The 20,846-nt window shown below is 40.3% G+C and overlaps 1 protein-coding gene across 6 annotated transcripts in view; it reads right to left on the bottom strand.

Annotated features, from left to right (window-relative positions):
* PPP2R3A (protein phosphatase 2 regulatory subunit B''alpha) overlaps window positions 1–20,846 on the bottom strand; it is a 255,934-nt gene that overhangs the window by 62,839 nt on the left and 172,249 nt on the right. For 5 of the 6 annotated variants that reach the window (XM_066352130.1, XM_066352128.1, XM_066352129.1 and 2 more), the window contains 3 exons: window positions 15,132–15,307; window positions 14,442–14,560; window positions 5,320–5,426 (listed from right to left, as the gene is read on the bottom strand). In XM_066352130.1, coding sequence (XP_066208227.1) covers window positions 5,320–5,426; window positions 14,442–14,560; window positions 15,132–15,307 — 402 coding nt within the window. Of the gene's footprint in view, window positions 1–4,952; window positions 5,121–5,319; window positions 5,427–14,441; window positions 14,561–15,131; window positions 15,308–20,846 lie in introns of those variants that run through there. The other variant, XM_066352132.1, reaches the window with a different exon arrangement.

Below are 20,846 nucleotides of genomic sequence, written 5' to 3'. Positions count from 1 at the left end.
TTTTTTCCATCATTTTATCTTCAGTATATGTGCATCTTTTGTTTTAAGGTGTGTCTCTTGTAGACAGCATATGTACGGGTCCTATTTTCTTATCCACGCAGCTATCCTATGTCTTTTTTCTTTTTTTGCTTTTTTGAAGCTGGAAACGGGGAGACAGTGAGACAGACTCCCACATGCGCCCGACCGGGATCCACCCGGCACGCCCACCAGGGGCGATGCTCTGCCCACCAGGGGGCGATGCTCTGCCCCTCCGGGGCGTCGCTCTGCTGCGACCAGAGCCACTCTAGTGCCTGGGGCAGAGGCCAAGGAGCCATCCCCAGCGCCCGAGCCATCTTTGCTCCAATGGAGCCTTGGCTGCGGGAGGGGAAGAGAGACACAGAGAGGAAGGAGGGGGGTGGAGAAGCAAATGGGCGCTTCTCCTATGTGCCCTGGCCAGGAATCGAACCCGGGTCCCCCGCACGCCAGGCCGACGCTCTACCGCTGAGCCAACCGGCCAGGGCTGCTATCCTATGTCTTTTGACTGGATCATTTAATTCATTTACATTTAAGGTTATTATTGATATGTAGTTGTTTATTGCCATTTTATTCTTTAAAACTGTATTCCTCTTTAGCTATATTCTTTTTCCCCTTTGATCTGTTTACAACAGGTCCCTTAGCATTTCTTGCAGCATTGGTTTGGTTGTAGTGAATTCCTTGAGTTTTTTTTGTCTGGAAAGCTTTTTATTTCTCCTTCAATTTTAAACAATAGCCTTGCTGGATAAAGTAGTCTTGGTTGTAGGCTCTTGTTCTGCATTACTTTGAATATTTCTTGCCATTCCTTTCTGGCCTCAAGTGTTTCTGTTGAGAAGTTGGAGGCCATCCTTTGTAGGTGATAGCCTTTTTTTTCTCTAGCAGCTTTTAATATTTTCTCTTTATCACTTAGCTTTGGTATTTTAATTATTATGTGTCTTGGTGTAGATTTATTTGGGTTTCTCTTTAATGGAGTTCTCTGTGCTTCTTGAACTTGTGAGACATTTTCCTGCATTAATTGAGGATAGTTTTCAGCTATGATATGTTTGAACAAAGTCTCTATCCCTTGTTCTTTCTCTTCTTCTTCAGGAACCCCTATGATGAGGATGTTATTTTTCTTCATGTTGTCACAGAGCTCTCTTAGAGTTTCCTCAGACTTTTTCAGTCTCTTTTCTTTTATCTGCTCTGCTTCCGTGCCTTCATTTATCTTGTCCTCTAACTTGCTGATTTGATTCTCAGCTTCATACATCCTGCTTTTAATTCCTTCCATTGTGTTCTTCATTTCTGATTCTTTTTAATTATTTCAATGTCCCTTTTTATATTTGCTATCTCTTTATTTAGGTGTTTGTAATGACAATCTATTGTTGTTCTAAGATCTTTGAGTATCCTAACAATCGTTATTTTAAATTGTGCATCTGGTAATTTGGTTATATCTGACTCATTCAGGTACTTTTCTGGGGATTTCTCTTGATTCATTTGTGTTGCATTTCTCTGCCTTCTCATTTTGTCTGGGTAAAAGAAGGTTTTGGCCACTGGAGTCCTCAGGGTGTGGCCTCTGTATTCCCTAGGTGTGGTCTGTTTGCAGGCCCACCACCCCCTCTGTTGCTGCTGCCTAGGGCATTTGGGTATGGGCATTGCCAGTGCCAGGCCACTGGGGCTGTTGCTGTGGTTTCTGCCTCTTCACAGGAGCAACGAAACTATTATTAACGCCTGAGGCAAAGGCCATGGAGCCATCCTCAGCATCTGGGGCCAACCTGCTCCAGTCAAGCCATAGCTGCAGGAGGGGGTGGCAGGGTGGTGGAGGGGAGAAAGAGAAAGAGATAGAGAAAGAGAGAGAGAGAAGCGAGAGGGGCCTGGGTGGATAAGCAGACAGACACTTTTCTTGTGTACCGACTGGGAATTGAACCTGGGACATCCACACGCTGAGCCAATGGTCTACCACTGAGCCAACTGGTCAGGGCTTAGACATGTTCTTAACAGCAGTGATATTGCTTCATAAGATCAGTAAACTTGCCCCAATTCTTCCTAAGGATGCTCAATACCAAAAAACTTTAAATCATGGTTTTGAATCCACTTGCTTGTCTTTTCTTCTCATACAGTCAGGCTCAGGATAATTAATGAGTGATGAATGATTTTAAGGGTTTCCAGATCATCTCATAAAAATGAGACCTCAATTTTGTGGCTAAGCACAGTAAGGAAATTTCCTGATCAAAGGAAGGGGTTTGGTGATGGCTTTTTCAGTACTCTCAAAAATGATATTAAAGACTCAATGGTAGGGGTGAAAAATGGTATAGTCTCTATGAAGGATTATTTGACATTCTCTGTTGAGCTGGATATTTTCTATTTATCCCTCTAGATCTACTCTCCTCTTAGTTCTGTTTCCAAGGAGGCTGACCCAAATGGACCACATCAGTGGGTTCTCTTTTGGTTTCTGGTTGGAAGCCAATGGGAAGCACCAGCAGGATACTGAAGGATATGAGGAAAATGAAATTAGGTATTTATTCTAGCAGATGTTTCTTAGCTGGGTTGCTATACATTGGCTAAATCTAATTACTGAAGGTCCTGTCAGGTGACCCTCTTTGTAGGAATTATCTTTGGATTCTGCTTCTGGTTTCATCTCCTTGTCCCTTTAGACCAAGGAATGGAAATGGCTTCCCAATGATGGTAGTTTTGGATGTCTGCATCATTTCTTGTTGATTTTTCTAAAATCCTTTTATGTCTTTGCAAGTGTGCCATGTTTGCTAAACATCTAGAAATTTATTCTACATGTGTATAAAATGACATGTATATGAAGTTATTCATTGCAACATTATATTTCTAAAGTGAACTATTAGAAATATAATGTCCATCTACAAAAGGCTGTAAAATAATGGTATAACAACACAGTGGAATATTATGCAGCTATAAAAAACTTAAAACATTCATTAGATACAGCTATGAAATAGTCTCCAATTTATTGATTTGTTTCCTCCCAATATTCAGTTATTCTTTTATTAATTCCTCACATACTCAAGGTCCCCCAAATATTTGTGAAGCCTCATTTATACCTCAGTGATTAGAAAATACAAGTGTTTTGTTTACCATGTATTCTTCCAACCTTTGCTGTTGTTTTTATTTTATTTTTGACAGAGACAGAGAGAGAGTCAGAGAGGGACAGATAGGAACAGACAGAAAAGGACAGAGATGAGAAGCATCAATTCTTCATTGCAGCACCTTAGTTGTTAGTTGATTGCTTTCACTTATGTGCCTTGATGGGGGGGGGGCTATAGCAGAGCAAGTGACCCCTTGCTCAACCAGCAATCATGGAGTCATGTCTATGATCCCTCACTCAAGCCAGTGACCCTGCACTCAAGCTGGTGAACCCTGCTCAAGCTGGCGACCTTGGGGTTTTGAACCTGGATCCTCTGCATCTCAGTCTGATGTTCTATCTACTGTGCCACCGCCTGGTCAGGCTGCTGTTATTGTTTTTAGCTTTATTGAGGTTAATTTGTTATACAAAAACTTGTATACATTTAATGGATACTTCTTGATGAGTTTGGACATATGTATACAGTCTTCCCTTGCCATATTGCAGTTCACTTTTTTGTGGTCTCACTGTATCGCAGATTTTAAAATTGTATATAGCTACTTTTGTATCGTGGATATTTTTTTGCTATATTGTGGGATTTTATGGCATACAGGTATTTTAATATATTTATTACTTTAATTATTTTTGCAGTAAAATAAGCATTTTCTATCCTAAAAAGTTGAAAACAATATAAAAAACATTAATTAAAACATATTAAAAGAATATTAACCGAAATAAAATACAGAGCATACAGCAGATGAGTAGACAAAGACTCGCACTTATGGAAAATGCAGCTATGGCTGCTTCTGCTTGAGCTAGTTTGCCCACGTGAGATCGTACAGGGCACACTACTGGCTTATGGATGGGAGGCAACCAACCAGAGCACTGTGTTTACATAGGTTTAAGAGTGTAGAAAGTGTTTAAGAGCACAGGAAGTGTTTATAAGAGTGTGGGGAGGGTTTATAAAGCCTTAAAAATATATAAATAGTAAAATAAATATAAGGTCACTAATTCGTGTATTTTCTCCTATCATAGGGGGTTCTGGAAACTAACACCGCGAAAGACGAGGGACCACTGTTCATCTATGATGCCATTACTCCAACCAAGTTACTACACATATCCATCACCTCCAAAAATTTCCCTGTATTTTGTGGGTTTTTTTTATAGGAACACTGAGCATGAGATCTATCCTCCTAATATATTTTATAATTGTACAATCCCATATTTCTAACTGTAGGTAACTATGTTGTACAGCAGATCTTAGAACTTATCTTGTACAACAGAAATTTTATACAAGTGTGGAAAAGGCAAGGTATCAAATAATGAATATAATACGCTACCATATGTATAAATGAAAAAATAATATATATGTGTATTTGCTTTTATAGATATATATACATACACACATGTATATATGTATATATGTGTATCTATCTCTCCATATATCTACATATATGTGAGAGAGTATGACAATGTGAAGTGTCTTTTGAAGGGTACACAAGAAAATGCCAACAGCAATTATTTCAAGAGAGGAAAATCGAATAGTAGGAAACCTGACTACTCTGTTGTTTCTTTGAATATTAAATCATAATAAGAACGTATTGCTTATTCAAAAATACATTATATTAATAATAAGTTTTAATTGAGAGGCTTTGAGAAAATGACTAAGGAAGATTAGAGAAACTGGTAAAGGAATTGCTAAGTGATGGAAAGAGCCAACAAATTACAGAGTTACTGAAGTGTTTCAAGCACTGAAATTCTCCTAATTTAATTTCTTACATGATCCTTTTATGGAATTATACACTATTATAAATTTTATGTAGAAGTTACTTCCTGTTCTGGGCTGAATGCAGAAAACCATGTATGATAAAGGTTTGTTTTAAACATGCTCATTATTATTTAAAAGATCTTTAGTTCTTTTGGCCTCCTCCCAGATTTACAGAGTTTACTTACATCACTGACATAGTACAACTGCACAACAATCTTAGTTTTCAGTCATACAGAAAGCACAACTCCACTACAGGAAATGGGATACGAGAAGACTCTTCAGGAAATGAGAAGAAAAGGAATGCTGGGGAAAACATTCAACTAAAGTTGTTTAAAATCACTAATTTTTATGATATTCAAAAAATAGCAAAAATAGGAAAATATTGCTAGCTTGATTTTTTAAGGTGGTTTTAATATTCCTGGTATGGTTATCCCTGTTAAAAAATGGTCTACAAGACACAGGGAGATGAACTCACCCTTCCTGGAACTGTGCTTGGGCAGACTCCTCTGCTACGAGAGTCTCATACTCCTCAGCAGCAAACCTGTCCCAGTCAGAGGGTTCAGGCATGTCATTGTCCACATCCTGAATGGAAAGAATACAGCCACAGGAAATAAAAATAATCAAAGAAAAAAAAAAAGGACATATATTAGTTAATAGATCACTGAAAACAACCAACCTGAAAAATGTTTCATTTCAACATGTTAAAATTAACAATTTCAAAGTGATTTTCCACACCTCCAATCACAAGATTATAATGAACTGTTCAGCAGTTGGATTATTCTGACTGTAATGAGAGACCTTTCTCTAGTCCAGGAGTCGGGAACCTTTTTGGCTGAGAGAGCCATGAACGCCACATATTTTAAAATGTAATTCCATGAGAGCCATACAACAACCTGTGTATGTTTAGCATTATCCAATAAAAATTTGGTGTTGTCCCGGAGGACAGCTGTGATTGGCTCCAGCCACCTGCAACCATGAACATGAGCAGTAGGAAATGAATGGATTGTAATACATGAGAATGTTTTATATTTTTAACATTTTTTTTATTAAAGATTTGTCTGTAAGCCAGATGCAGCCATCAAAAGAGCCACATCTGGCTTGCGAGCCATAGGTTCCTGACCCCTGCTCTAGTCCCTTCTTCCCTGAACACTGCATAGCAGGTACCATATTCCCCCATGTATAAGACGCATTCTTTTACGAAAACTTTGGGGGTCTAAAAACTGGGTGCGTCATATACAGTGGTCATAGATTTTTTTTACTTGCATTTCCCACTTTTTTGCACTTGTTTTTTACACTCGTAATTTTTTTTTTACTTGTCTGGGGACAATTTGACACCAGCAGAAAGAGTGAAGAAACCAACGATAGGAGAAGTTTGTACCTGGGTGAAAAGATCTGGGATAATATCAAGATTGAGATTGTTGTCAAGTCATTTAAGAAGTGTAGCATTTCAAATGCCATAGATGGAACTGAGGATGAGGCAATATATGAAGACAGTGATTCATCATCAGTCACAGATGAGGACAAACTAACGGAGGGGAGTTTTCACAGTGATGAAGAGTTGTATGAATTTTATGATGAATAAAACTTGAGTTTGGGGAGACAAGATGGTCACAGAGTAGGCAGACACTCCAACTCCCACTTCCCAGAACCAAGGTGAATTACAACTTAATTCTGAGAACACTCATCTTGAAAGACCAACTTTGGACTAAACTAAGAGGATTCTACAGCCAAGAACCACCAAAGAACCCACACTGAGACTGGTAGGAAAAGCGGAGATGTGGAAAGGGCTGCCCCGCACCCAGGAGCGAGCGGCGATGGGGAGGGTTGCCCAGTGAGTTGTGGGTCCTCAGCCCCAAAAAGGGAATCTCAGCCTGGAGCCCTGGAGTCTGGAAGGGGCTTAAGGACTATATTTGGCTGAGAAAAGAGCCTAGATACTGTTTGAGAGAAGGAGGCAGAACTCTCAGACCCAGGCTCTGTATTAAAGGGACTGCATGGAGAACCTTGATCACAGCCACTTTCCTGGAGCACCAGGAGCGAAGAACGCTGGGAGGACTGGAGTTGCCAGGGGAGAGAGTGGTCTCGGAGGCATAGAGGGAGACACTTTGAGGGATGGACACCCTAAACCCTGGGCTGAGTCACTCTCCAAATCTAAAGTGAACATTTTTCCTGGGAACAGCATCACCAGCTAAGGGAAGAAATTACTCCATCTACCGAAGGCTCTCCTGCCCCAGTTAGAACAAAGAGGTGTTTAGAGACAGGCAGCACGTTAGGGACACAAATAGTGAGTGCAAAGGTCTGATTTACACCGCCCCCCAGATGCTGGGTGTTTCCTGGGGGCAGGTGGGCCAGGGCACAGCTGCGGAGGCCAGGGCTGTCCGAGCGAGCTTGTGCAGGCCGGATTGCAGAAGCAGAAACTGTGGCGGCCACTGCAGAGGTCCGGTCTCACACACAATTCTGCCTGCGGCCCCCCCAAGCAACAGTGGAGGGGGTTTGCATGGGTGTGCGCAAGCCCACTAGTGAGGGCGGAAGTTGCAATGGTCACTCCAGAGGTTGGGCTGGTGCACAAACCTGCCCATGGCGTGGGTGTGCCCTCAGCAGCAGTGGAAGCCGGGTGACATCAGGGGTGGTCTGAGTGGGCAAAGACGGGTCCAGCCACGGAGGTGAGAGCCCTGGCAGCTGCTGAGGAAGTCTGAGCCAACGTGCAAAACCCCTTGGCCACGTGGACCCACCCTCCGCAGCCCCGGCAGTGGTCCGAGCAGGCATGCATGGGCCCACCCATGGAAGCAGAAGCTGGGGCGGACACTGCATAGGCTGAAGCCCATGTGCAAACTTGCCTGTGGCGCAGGCCTGCCCTCAGCAGCAGCGGAGGCTGGGGTGGCCTTGGAAGTAGTCCAAGTGGGTGCACCTGAGCACACCCAGGACAGCAGAGGCCGCAGTGGCGGGCCGGAGCCTGCAGTATCTGAGGCCAAATGCCCCAGGCAGCAATAGCGGTGGGCCTGTAGACAGACCACACAACAGGAGCACAGGGGCCACACCCACTGGACCCCCGTGACTACACCCTATTGTGTGCTGGAAAAGAAGAAAAAACCAAAATAAATAAATAAATAAAAAGTCTGGATAGAATGAAACCCGAGGCTAAGAATGAGGACACATCCAATACCATACCTAATCACTGAATTATAGTACTGAGCCCAACAAGAAGCCAGCAATAAGAAGCAACATAAAGCAGATCTCAGGGGAACTTGACCTTTAAAGGAACTTCCCCCAGGCCAAGAGTAGTTAAAAGCAAGCCTAGGAGTGCAGCTAATATTTACAACAGCACCTGGGCTCAGCAGAGGCAGCCACAGATCTGGATTGCCTGTAGCTCCAAAAAGGTTGATAAAAGCCAGTCATAGACAGTGACCCCCACTGATCTGCACCAGGCCCTGGAAAGGGAGGTACAGGGCAGGCACATTCAGCAGCCAGAAACAGAAAGCACCAGTTCAGGACCTAACAACCCTTGTTAGAGTGGAAGCTTAAGGAAGGGCTCTTCACACCTGACCCAGCTAAGACATAAAAAACAGCAACACAAACAGCAAAAACAACAATGATAGCAGATAAGTAGCCTATCGCAGATTATAAACAATAGCTGATGGCAACCCAAGAAGACCTAGAAATAACACAACTGAAAATTGGAGGCAGACAATACCAACCCAAGACTTAGCTAGCTTCACAAACAACACACCCAAATGAGGAGTTTATACACAGACAAAATGGGAAGACAGAGAAATGCAATCCAAATGAATCAACAAGAGAAATCCCCAGAAAAAGAACTGAGTGAGATGGAAATAACCAAACTATCGAATGCAGAGTTTAAAATAATGATTATCAGAATGCTCAAAGATCTTAGAGCAACAATGGATGAACACAATGAGCACCTAGACAAAGAGTTAACAAGCATCAAAAAGGACACTGAAATAATAAGAACAAGTCAGAAATGACAAATACAATATCAGAAATGAAAAGTACACTAGAAGGAATTAAAAGCAAGCTGGATGAAGCAGAGGATTGAATCAGCAATTTAGAAGATAAATGAAAGCATGGAAGTAGAGCAGCAAAAAGAAAAGAGGCTCAAAAAGTCTGAGGAAAAAGAACAAGAGATAGAGAGCCTATTTAAAGAAATCATAGCTGAAAACTTCCTAAATTGATGCAGGAAGAAGTTACACAAGTTCAAGAAGCATAGAGAATTCCATTAAAGAGAAACCCAAAGAAACTTACACCAAAACACATAATAAGTAAAATACCAAAGCTAAGAGATAAAGAAAAAATACTAAAAGCTGCAAGAGAAAAAAAAATCACCTACAATAGAGCCCCCATAAAAATGACATCCGCCTTTTCAACAGAAACACTTGAGGCCAGAAGGGAATGGCAAGACATATTCAAAGAAATGCAGAACAAGAGCCTACAACCAAGACTTCTTTATCCAGCAAGGCTATCATAATATGTAGATATCTTCAGAACCTTTCACCCTAAAGCAGCAGAATATACATTCTTTTCAAGTGCTCATGGTACATTCTCTAGGATAGACCACATGCTAGGGCACAAAAGGGGTAGCAACAAATTTAAGAAGATTGAAATCATATCAAGCATCTTCTCTGATCACAATGGCATGAAACTAGAAATCAACCACAACAGGAAAACTGAAAAATACTCAAACACTTGGAGACTAAATAACATGTTATTAAATAAAAAATGGGTTAAAGAGATCAAAGAAGAAATAAAAAAATTCCTAGAAATGAATGAAAATAAGCATACAACTCAAAATTTATGGGACACAGCAAAAGCAGTCCTGAGAGGGAAGTTCATAGCATTACAGGCATATATCAAAAAGCTAGAAAAAGCTCAAATAAACATCTTAACCCTGCATCTAAAAGAACTAGAAAAAGAACAGCAAGTAAAGCACAGAGGAAGTAGAAGGAAAGAAATAATAAAGATCAGAGTGGAAATAAATGACATAGAGGCTAAAAAAACAACAACAAAACAATACAGAGGATCAATGAAACCAAGAGTTGGTTCTTTGAAAAGGTAAACAAGATTGATGAACCTTTAACCAGACTCACAAAGAAAAAAAAAGAGAGAGTACTCAAATAAGTAAAATTAGAAATGAGAGTGGAGAAGTAAGAACTGACACAGTAGAAATACAAAGGATTTTAAGAAAATACTATGAAGAACTGTATGCCAAAAATTAGACAACCTAGATGAAATGGACAGATTCCTTGAAACATATAATATTTCAAAAATCAATCTGGAAGAATCAGAAAACCTAAACAGACTGATTACAACAAATGAGATCGAAACAGTAATAAAAAAACTCCCAACAAACAAAAGCCCTGTGCCAAATGGCTTCACAGGTGAATTCTACCAAATATTCAAAGAAGAACTAACTCCTATCCTTCTCAAGCTATTTCAAAAAATTCAAGGGGAGGGAAGACTTCCTTTTACGAGGTGAGCAGAATTCTGATTCCAAAACCAGGCAAAGACAATGAAAAGAAAGAAAATTATAGGCCAATATCCCTGATAAATTTAGATGCTAAAATTCTCAACAAAATATTAACAAACCGGATCCAGCAATACATGAAAAAGATCATGCATCATGATCTCCCATCCAAGAACTAACCAGGCCCGACCCTGCTTAGCTTCAGAGATCAGACAAGATCAGGCGCATTCAGGGTAGTATGGCTGTAGAGGCCTAACATGATGATCAAGTGGGATTTATTCTGGGGAGGCAAGGCTGGTACAATATTCACAAATCAATGTGATTCATCACATAAACAAAAGGAAGGAGAAAAAGCACATGATAATTTCATAGATGCAGAAAAAGCATTTGATAAATCCAGCACTTATGATCAAAACGCTCAGCAAAGTGGGAATACAGGGAACATACGTAACATGATAAAGTCCATCTATGACAAACCCACAGCCAACATCATACTGAATGGGCAAAAATTAAAAGCAATCCCCTTAAGATCAGGAACAAGGCAGGGGTGCCCCCTTTCATCACTCTTATTCAACATAATTCTGGAAGTCCTAGCCATAGATATCAGACAAGAAGAAGAAATAAAAGGCATCCTAATTGGAAAAGAAGAAGTAAAACTATCATTATTTGCAGATGATATGATACTGTATATAGAAAACCCTAAAGTTTCATTCAAAAAACTACTGGATCTGATAAAGAAATTGAGCAGAGTGTCAGGATATAAAATTAATACTCAGAAATCAGAGGCATTTTTATACACCAACAATGAACTATCTGAAAGAGAAATTAAGGAAACAATCCCCTTCACTATTGCAACCAAAAAAATAAAGTACGTAGGAGTAAATTTAACCAAGGAGATTAAAGACTTGTACTCGGAAAGTTATAAAACATTGATAAAAGAAATCAAGGAAGATACAAACAAGTGGAAGCACATACCATGTGCATGGTTAAGAAGAATAAACATCATTAAAATATCTATATTACCCAAAGCAATTTATAAATTCAATGCAATACCAATGAAAATACCAATGACATACTTCAAAGATATAGACAACATATTCCAAAAATTTATATGGAACCAAAAAAGAACACAATAGCCTGAGCAATCTTGAAAAAGATAAATAAAGTGGATGGTATCATACTTCCTGATATCAAGTTATACTAGAGGCCATTGTACTCAAAACAGCTTGGTACTGGCATAAGAACAGGCATATATATCAATGGAACAGAGTAGTGAACCCAGAAATAAACCCACACCTGTATGGACAACTAATATTTGACAAAGAAGGTAAGGGCATACAATGGAGTAAAGACAGCCTCTTTAACAAATGGTGTTGGGAAAACCGGACATCAACCTGCAAAAAAATGAAACTAGACCACCAACTTACACCATTCATAAAAATAAACTCAAAATGGTTAAAAGACTTAAATGTAAGTCGTGAAACCATAAGCATCTTAGAAGAAAACATAGGCAGTAAGTTCTCTGACATCTCTTGTAGCAATAAATTTCTGATTTATCTCTACGGGCAAGTGAAATAAAGGACAGGATAAACAAACGGGACTATATCAAACTAAAAAGCTTTTGCACAGCTAAAGACAATATGAAGAGAATAAAAAGACAAACCACACAATGGGAGAACATATTCGACAATACGTCTGATAAGGGGTTAATAACCAAAATTTATAAAGAACTTGTATAACTCAACACCAGGCAGATAAACATCCAATCAAAAAATGGGCAAAAGAAATGAATAGACACTTCTCCAAAGAGGACATACAGATGGCCAACAGGCATATGAAAAAATGCTCAACATCATTAATCATTAGAGAAATGCAAATTAAAACCACAATGAGATATCACTTCACACCAGTCAGAATGGTGCTCATCAACAAAACAACACATAACAAAACAACACAGAATAAGTGCTGGCAAGGATGTGGAGAAAAGGGAACCCTCCTGCACTGCTGGTGGGAATGCAGACTGGTGTAGCCACTGTGGAAAACAGTATGGAGATTCCTCAAAAATTTAAAAATTGAACTGCCTTTTGACCCAGCCATCCCACTTTTAGGAATATATCCCAAGAACACCATAGCACTGATTCAAAAGGAGAAATGCACCCTCATGTTTATGGCAGCATTGTTCACAATAGCGAAGATCTGGAAACAGCGCAAGTGTCCGTCAGTGGACAAGTGGATTAAAAAGCAGTGGTACGTATACACAATAGAATACTGTGGGGTCATGAAAAAGAAGGAAGTCTTACCTTTTGTGACAACATGGATGGACCTGAAAACTATTATGTTAAGTGAAATAAGCCAGGCAGAGAAAGAAAAATATTATATGACCTCACTCGTTTGAGGAATCCTGTGAACAATGTGAACTGAGGAACGGAATTGAGACAAGAGGAGGGATCAAAGGGACCAGAGGAAGAGGACAGAGGGAAAGAGGATGATAGGATGGGATAATCCTGAAGGGAAGGGGGGAGGGTGCTGTGAGGAGAGGGCAAGGGAGATGTTGAGGGGAATACAGGGGAGGGGGAATGCATTTGGGGTGATACTAGAATGTATGTAAACACAATAAATTAAAATTAAAAAAATTTGAGTTCAATAACTTTATGTAATTTTTTTTCAAATTTTGGGCCCCAAAATTAAAGTGCATTTTATATATGGGAGTGTTTTATACATGGGGAAATATGGCACCTGCAGTGACTTGTGGGTTACATATGCCTACCTGAAATTTACCATCCGTTCCTCTGGCAAATTTTTACTGTATCTTTAAAAGGTCAAACAGCAGGTCATTTGTGCTGTCTTCCTGGAAACAGCCCTTCTCCCTCTATTAGCTTCCTTTGCTGTACTGCCTATGCTTGGTTACCACCTTTTGCTCTTTTGTCTTTTCCATCCCTATGTACCCACTGTCTCTTCAACACAGTGCCTGGAATTTATTGAGCACTTTCTGACTAATCATTTTTTTTTTTTTGCAGATCAGAACAAATACTGATAATTACCATCTCTTATTAAAAAAAGTCAAACTTAAAGACATACATTTAAAAGTAAAATTTATAACACAAATGTAAGAAATGAAGGGGGATAAGGCCACACATTTTCCTTCTAAAATATGGGCAGCATCTTGGATGATATATTCCAGCTAAAATATGTTTTCCATAATGAAAATGAGTTAACATTTTCCTAAAATGTAGGGTTATAGAATAATGCAAGTACCTAAAAATGCATCACACAATGTGTTAATTACTTAATCCATTTTAAGAAGCCCAACCTTACCCTTTTAACATCTCTGAAACTGGCCATGCTTCTTATACTTCAAATTGGCAATGAGTATTTGTTTTTAGGAGGTGATCTTCATATTCTTACTACTATTTAGGTCAAAAAGTTATGCAACATGTAGAAGAAAAAAAGACTGGAAAAGTTTCCTGTGGTTGTACTCCTGTAGGACTCAACTGAAACAGTCCTTTTCTATCAACGTAATTTTTATTAAAACGGGAATATAGAAGAGGAAGCGGTAATAATCTGCTTTTTGTGTTTTGGGCATAGATCGTATGTGTGGTTTTCTGAGGGTTCACGGGTTTGTGTGTGGGTAAGGTAGAATGTATTCAGGTGTAGAATGATTTCAAACTGACAGTCATGACAATCATTAACACTTGAAAAAGTGTTTTATGACAGATAACCTTCTGTGATGGGGAAAACTATTCATCGTGTCATCTCAAAAATTAATGGTACAATTAAATCAAGCCCGATACACTTTCTAATACAGATGGGCCTACTGAAATATTTTTTTAAGTAAGAAGTTTTTTTCAAAAACTTTTTTTGTAACTAGTTTCTAATATATATGTAAGTACACATGGGCCATGCAATTCACTCAATGATAGGCAGATGCAAGTTATCTAAACTTGACTAGCTGTCGGGAGATATGTGCTCTAGGTTCTTTATTCTCTCTTTTCAGTATGTGATAAAATGTTTTAAATGTTACCTCTTTAAATATCACAGTTCCTGCAGACAGAAACTATTTTTATCTGTAGCACACAGTTCCTGATATTGCAAACCTCAAACAGAAGTTAAAATACTGGTACCTTCTGGATTGCAAAGGGATCTCTCTGTTCATGGTCTAAGTATTTCTCCAGATTAAAGAAAGTGTCATAAAAGATGTGAGCCATTCTGCATCTCTTCAGATCGCGTAGAGTTATTCTGCCTACATAAAAACAAAGCTGGTAAATTCCAAGAGTTGTTCTGGTGAGTGAAAAAAACTTCTACTGAAGTTTAAGAAGTATATGTACACATTTGTTTTATTATAAATATCCCGTTTCCTTTTTTTGAGGTAAAATTCACATAACATAAAATTCACCATTTTAACCATTTTAAATGGCTAAAAATTGTTTTTAAGTGTATAATTCAGTGGCTTGTAAAACATTCGCAATGTTTTACAACCATCGCCACTATTGATTTCCTCAACATTTTCTTCACCTTTCAAAAGGAACTCTACTCATCAAGCAGCCCTTCCCCTATGTCTCTTCCCCTCCACCCTGAAGTCCCTAGCAATCACTAATTGCTTTCTGTTTCTATGGAAAAGTTCCATTTCTTAAACAGAATTTGCCATCAATTGTTGTTCTTAACACTAATAGTAAAGAAGAAATTTTAGTACTTCTGTATTTGGAAAGCCTGTAGGAAAGACTGTAGAGTTAAAGAATTTAGGACAATGAGGATTATGTGCCCCCCTCTGTTATACAGGTGAACAGTGAATACATCCCTGTACTCAACCTTACCATCATTGGCTGGCTTCACCAGGTCAAGCATCTGGCACAGCAAATCATGGAACGGCAAGGGCTCAATACCCATGGCTTCCATCCGCTCACACTGCTCCTCATAGAAGTACTCTAGCTCGTACATGGAGAGCACGCCATCACCATCCACGTCCATGCAGCGGAACCAGTACTCAATGCTAGGCGGTAGTGACACTCATTAGTAATGGCCCAGGAAAGGTCCTTTATTCATTCAGATTTATGATTGCCCATGTTTCTTTTTAAATAAAAGTTACATACGGGTGTATACTTTAGACTTAGGGAGACATAGTTTTATAAAACTTCTAAGAAGAAATGGTGACCTTGGGATCTAGCCAGTGCCCTCAGGATCGAGCTGGCAACCCTGAAATCAAACTGGCAACCTCGGTGCTTCAGGATGATGCTCTATCCACTGTGCCACTGGCCAGGTACCCTCTCCCCCACTGCCTTTTTTTGAAAAAAACATTTAAAATAAAAATTTTATGTATTTAAGGTGTACAAAGAGATAATTTGATATACACTATGAAACAATGACTACAGTAAAGCTTTTTAACATATCTTCTCACAAAGTTACCATTAGCAAATTTCCAGTATTCAATATAGTATTATTAACTATAGCTATGCTGTACATTAGACCTATAGACTTATTCATCCTACATAACTGCAACTTTGTACTGTTTGACCAATATCTCTCTATGTCATCCATGCCCCCAGCTTCTGGTAGCCATTCTACTCTCTGCTCTGTAATTTTGACTTTTTTTAGATTCTACATGTAAGTGAGATCATGCAGTAGTATCTTTCTATGCTTGACTTATTTCACTTAGCATAATGTACTCCAGGGTCATCCATGTTGTTGCAAATGACAGGACAGCCTTCCTTTTAAAGGCTGAATAGTATTTATTGTGTCTGTGCAAATATATACATTTTCTTTAGTCATTATCTATTGAGGGACATTTAGGTTAGTCTGATACCATATCTTGGTTATTGTGAATAATGCTATAATGACCATGAGAGCTTTAGTTTAAGGTGGCAATGTAGGAATATCCTAACTTGCCTCCTAAAGACACACCAAATCTACATCTACATAAAGAAACAATATTCTCTTAAGAACTCATTGAGAGACTCCTACATATTAGGCAAATGAGGAAGAACCCACATCTAAGCAGGTAGAAGAGGCTGAAACACACTTGTCATAAATACCAACCCTGGGACAGTGACCCACAATTGGGAGGAGCTCAAAACTTGGAGCTTCTCCCTGAGGAGTGAAGAGTATGAACCCCTCATCAGGCACCTCAACTTTTAAGAGCCGTCAGTGAGATGACTCCCCAAAACATCTAGCTTTGAAAACTAATGGGGCTCGCATCCACGGAACAAACACGGTTATAGTGAAATGAGAAACAATTCTTAAATAGCTCATACACTCAGACTCACCTGCAACATGACTCAGTGTAGAAGTAGCCAATAGAAGTGCCTGGACTTTTTGGGAAAGAGGCTCATTTCCTTATTAAAGCCTCAGCCTAAAGGGCAGGCATCTAACTGACACACATGTAGGGCTTGCTGGTGTACTCTGGGGATGAGGCTAGCAGGTGCCCTCTTTACACTCTCCCCCTGCCTTGCTCCAGCCAGATGAGGCCACTTTTCGCTCTCCCTGCATCTTATCCCAGAGCGCCAGCATCTACCAAAGGGGGGCTCCTACCCACATCTGAAACCCCAGTTTTACTTCTGGTGCTATACTTCCGCGGCGGCTGCCAGGTGCTGCCCCTTGATGGCCTGGCTCTAGAGGTTGGGGGCCTGTGATTCTGCATCCCACAAGATGTATTAATTGGTTAAAGTTCTTGGTAGTCTACACACTCAGGGACTGCATAAACAGCAGACTGAAACATACCAGTCTTTCTGTGAAAGAGGCCTACTTGGCTCAGTGGTAGAGCATGGGCCTGGTGTGTGGATGTTCTGGGTTCGATTCCCAATCAGGGCACACAGGAGAAGCGCCCATCTGCTTCTCCACCCCTTCCCCTCTCACTTCTTTTTTTTTTTTTTTGTATTTTTCTGAAGCTGGAAACGGGGAGAGACAGACTCCTGCATGCGCCCGACCTGGATCCACCTGGCACGCCCACCAGGGGGCGACGCTCTGTCCACCAGGGGGTGATGCTCTGCCCCTCCGGGGCGTCGCTCTGCCGTGACCAGAGCCACTCTAGTGCCTGGGGCAGAGGCCAAGGAGCCATCCCCAGCGCCCGGGCCATCTTTGCTCCAATGGAGCCTTGGCTGCGGGAGGGGAAGAGAGACAGAGAGGAAGGAGGGGTGGGGGTGGAGAAGCAAATGGGCGCTTCTCCTATGTGCCCTGGCCGGGAATCGAACCCGGGTCCCCCGCACGCCAGGCCGACGCTCTACCGCTGAGCCAACCGGCCAGGGCCCCCTCGCACTTCTTTCTCTCTCCCTCTCCTGCAGCCATCCTTTGATTGGAGTGAGTTGGCCCTCGGCTCTGAGGTTGGCTCCATGACCTTTGCCGCAAGCACTAAGAAGAGCTCGGTTGCTGAGCAATGGAGCAATACCCCAGATGAGCAGAGCATCATCTCCTATTGGGCTTGCTGGGTGGATCCTGGATGGGTCTCATGCAGAAGTCTGTCTCTGCCTCCCCTCCTCTCACGAAAGAAAGAAAGAAGGAAAGAAAGGAAAGAAAGGAAAGAAAGAAAGGAAAGAAAGAAAGGAAAGAAAGAAAGGAAAGAAAGAAAGGAAAGAAAGAAAGGAAAGAAAGAAAGGAAGGAAAGAAAGGAAAGAAAGAAAGAAAGAAAGAAAGAAAGAAAGAAAGAAAGAAGAAAGAAAGAAAGAAAGAAAGAAAGGAAAGAAAGAAAGAAAGGAAAGAAAGAAAGGAAAGAAAGAAAGAAAGAAAGAAAAAGAAAGAAAGAAAGAAAGAAAGAAAGAAAGAAAGGAAAGAAAGAAAGGAAGAAAGAAAGAAAGAAAGAAAGAAAGGAAGGAAAGAAAGAAAGAGGCCTACTTGGTTGTCCAGGAAGTTGGGCCCAAGGAGCAGGCTTCTGGTTTGGCACACATCTAGGAACCTATGGAAGTGTTCTCATGGAGTACAGGTGGTAGGTGCCATCTCTGAGCTCCCCTTGCCATGCTCCAGCTTGCACGTATCTCCCAGAGAGGAGCTTACGCTCTCATAAAATGACTGTCTGGATTTTTGTGGCTGTTGCCAGGGACATCTGGATTGTCTGGCTACAGAGACCAGTGGGGCTTATGCTCACAGGTTCCATAGGATTGTACCGAACAGAGAAAGCATTCTTAAAGGGCTATTCCCCCTAGGGCATAGCAAAGGGGCAATAGAAATGGGAGCTCAGTATTTCTGTGAAAGAAGCCTATTAGCTTTTTGTCATAGCTGCAGCCAGAAGGTTAGGCTTTTAATTAACACATATCTAAGGGCTGAATACAATCCTTTCCACGACCTGGGAGGGTGGGCATTCTCTTCACTGTCTCTCTGATGTGCTCCAGAGTGCCAGTATCTCCAAGAGGGTAGCGTTTACATATATCCAGTGTCTTGGTTTTTACAGCCATAGTTCTTATGGCTGCTGCTCAGGTGATGTCCATGGATTGCTGGGTTCTGGTGGCCAGGGAGCTTGCGTTCCTAGGTCCCATAGGACTATAATAATTGTAGAGACAGTTTTTGGCAAGCTACCACACCCACAGCACTGCACATACACCAGACTGAAACATATCTCTAGTCTTTCTGTGAAAGAGGCCTATTTGCTTGTGCTGGAGCTTCAATCTGAGTGGCAGGCTTCAGGTGTGGAATATAGCCAGGGGCATATGGAGGTGCTTTCAGAGAACATAGGCTGGTGGATGCCATCTTTGCATTTTCCCTCTGCCTTACTCCAGCTTGTTGGTATCCCCTAGGAAGAAGTGTATACACTAGTCTAGCACCTGGATGTTTATGACTGCTGCTCAGGGGACACCTCCAAATCACCTAGATGTGGTAGCCAACAGGGCTTGTACTTGTATCTACAAAACTGTATATATTTGCATAATTTAAAAGCTGCTGCCTGAGGGCCTGCCTTTAATCAGCCTGAATCTAGGTGCTGAAATGCTCCCTGTTGTGACACTGGCAGGCCTTGGCACACCCTCAATGACTGGGAGCCATTAAAAATAAAAAAGGCTGCCTGGGCAATCACATAGGCTTCCGAGACAAAAAAAGAACTAGGGCAGGACTGAACAATAAGGTTCATCTCCTACCAAGGCCACTATATCAAGAGTGGGAGAGGTGACTAGTTTATCTAATTTGCAAAAACCAACAGAGTCAAATAAAATGAAGAAACAAACAATTATGAATTATGTTCCAAATTAAAGAATAAGTTAAACTTCAGAAATATTCCTTAATGAATAGGAAATAAGTGATTTACCTGATAGAGTTCAAAATAATGGTCATAAAGAGATTTTCCATCTCTTCAATGAAAAAGAGATGGAAAATATAAGAAAGTACCACAAAGAAGTCACAGAGCTGAAGAGTATTATAATTTAACAACAACAACAACAAAAACCACAAAAGGGGTTCAATAACAGACTAGATAAAGCAGAAGGATGAGTCAACTTGAATACAGGTCAGTGGAACTAACCTAATTACAGCATCAAAGAGAAAAATGAATTAAAAAAAAGTGAAGATAGCTTAAGGAACTTATGGCACAATATTAATTAGATAAACACTCATGTTAACAGGGCTCCAGAAGGAGCAGAAAGAGAGAAAGGGGCAGAAAACTTATTTAAAGAACGAATGGCTGAAAACCTCCCTAACATGGAGAAAGAAATAGACATCTAGACCAATAAGAGGAATTTAAAATACCCACACCATGACACATTATCATTAAAGTGCACAGAGTTAAAGATAAGGAGAGAACCTTAAGAGCAGCGAGAGAAAAACAATGTTATATGTTCAAAAGAACCCCTCAAATACTAGCAGCAGACCTTTCAGCAGAAACTTTGTAGGTCAGAGAGCGGCACAACATACTCAAAGTACTGCAAGAAAATAATTCCAACCAAGAATATTCTGTCTGGTAAAGCTGTCAATCAGAATTTCCAGACAAAACTAAAGGAGTTCATCACCACTGAACTGGCCTTACAAAAAATGACAAAGGAGTTTTCTTTAAGGTGATAAGAAAGGGTGCTAATTAGTAACAAGAAAACAAAAAAGTATAAATCTCACTGGTAAAGGTAAATATATGGTAAAGGTGGTAGATTACTCACTTATAAAGCTAGTATGAAAGTTAAAAGACAAAATTAGGGCAAAGGGATGGGGGTAAATGAGCCCAGAAAGAGACTTGCTTGGGGTGGAGGGTGAGCGATGCAGTGTGCAGATGGTGTTATACTGAGCTGTCCACTTGAAACCTGTATGGTTTTCCGAACCAACATTAACCCAATTAATTCAATTAACTAAAATAAAATAAATATAACTAAAAAGTTAGTTAAGGAATATAATAAAAAGATGTAAAATGTGACATGAAAACATAAAAAGTAGAAAGGGGAGAGTAAAAATTTAGAACATTAGAATGTGTTCAAGCCTAAGTTCTTACCAACTAAAATAGACTGTTTTTGATATAAGCTGTTATATGTAAGCCTAAAGGTAACCACAAAACAATAACCTATGGTACACAAAAAATAAAGAGAAAGAAATCTGAGCATACCACTAAAGAAAGTCATCAAACAATAATAGAAGAT

Source organism: Saccopteryx leptura, chromosome 10 (assembly GCF_036850995.1).
Source record: "Saccopteryx leptura isolate mSacLep1 chromosome 10, mSacLep1_pri_phased_curated, whole genome shotgun sequence".
NCBI classification, from domain to species: Eukaryota; Metazoa; Chordata; class Mammalia; order Chiroptera; family Emballonuridae; genus Saccopteryx; species Saccopteryx leptura.
Note: the sequence above shows the minus strand (reverse complement) of the source record. Positions and strands in the feature narration are given on the sequence as shown.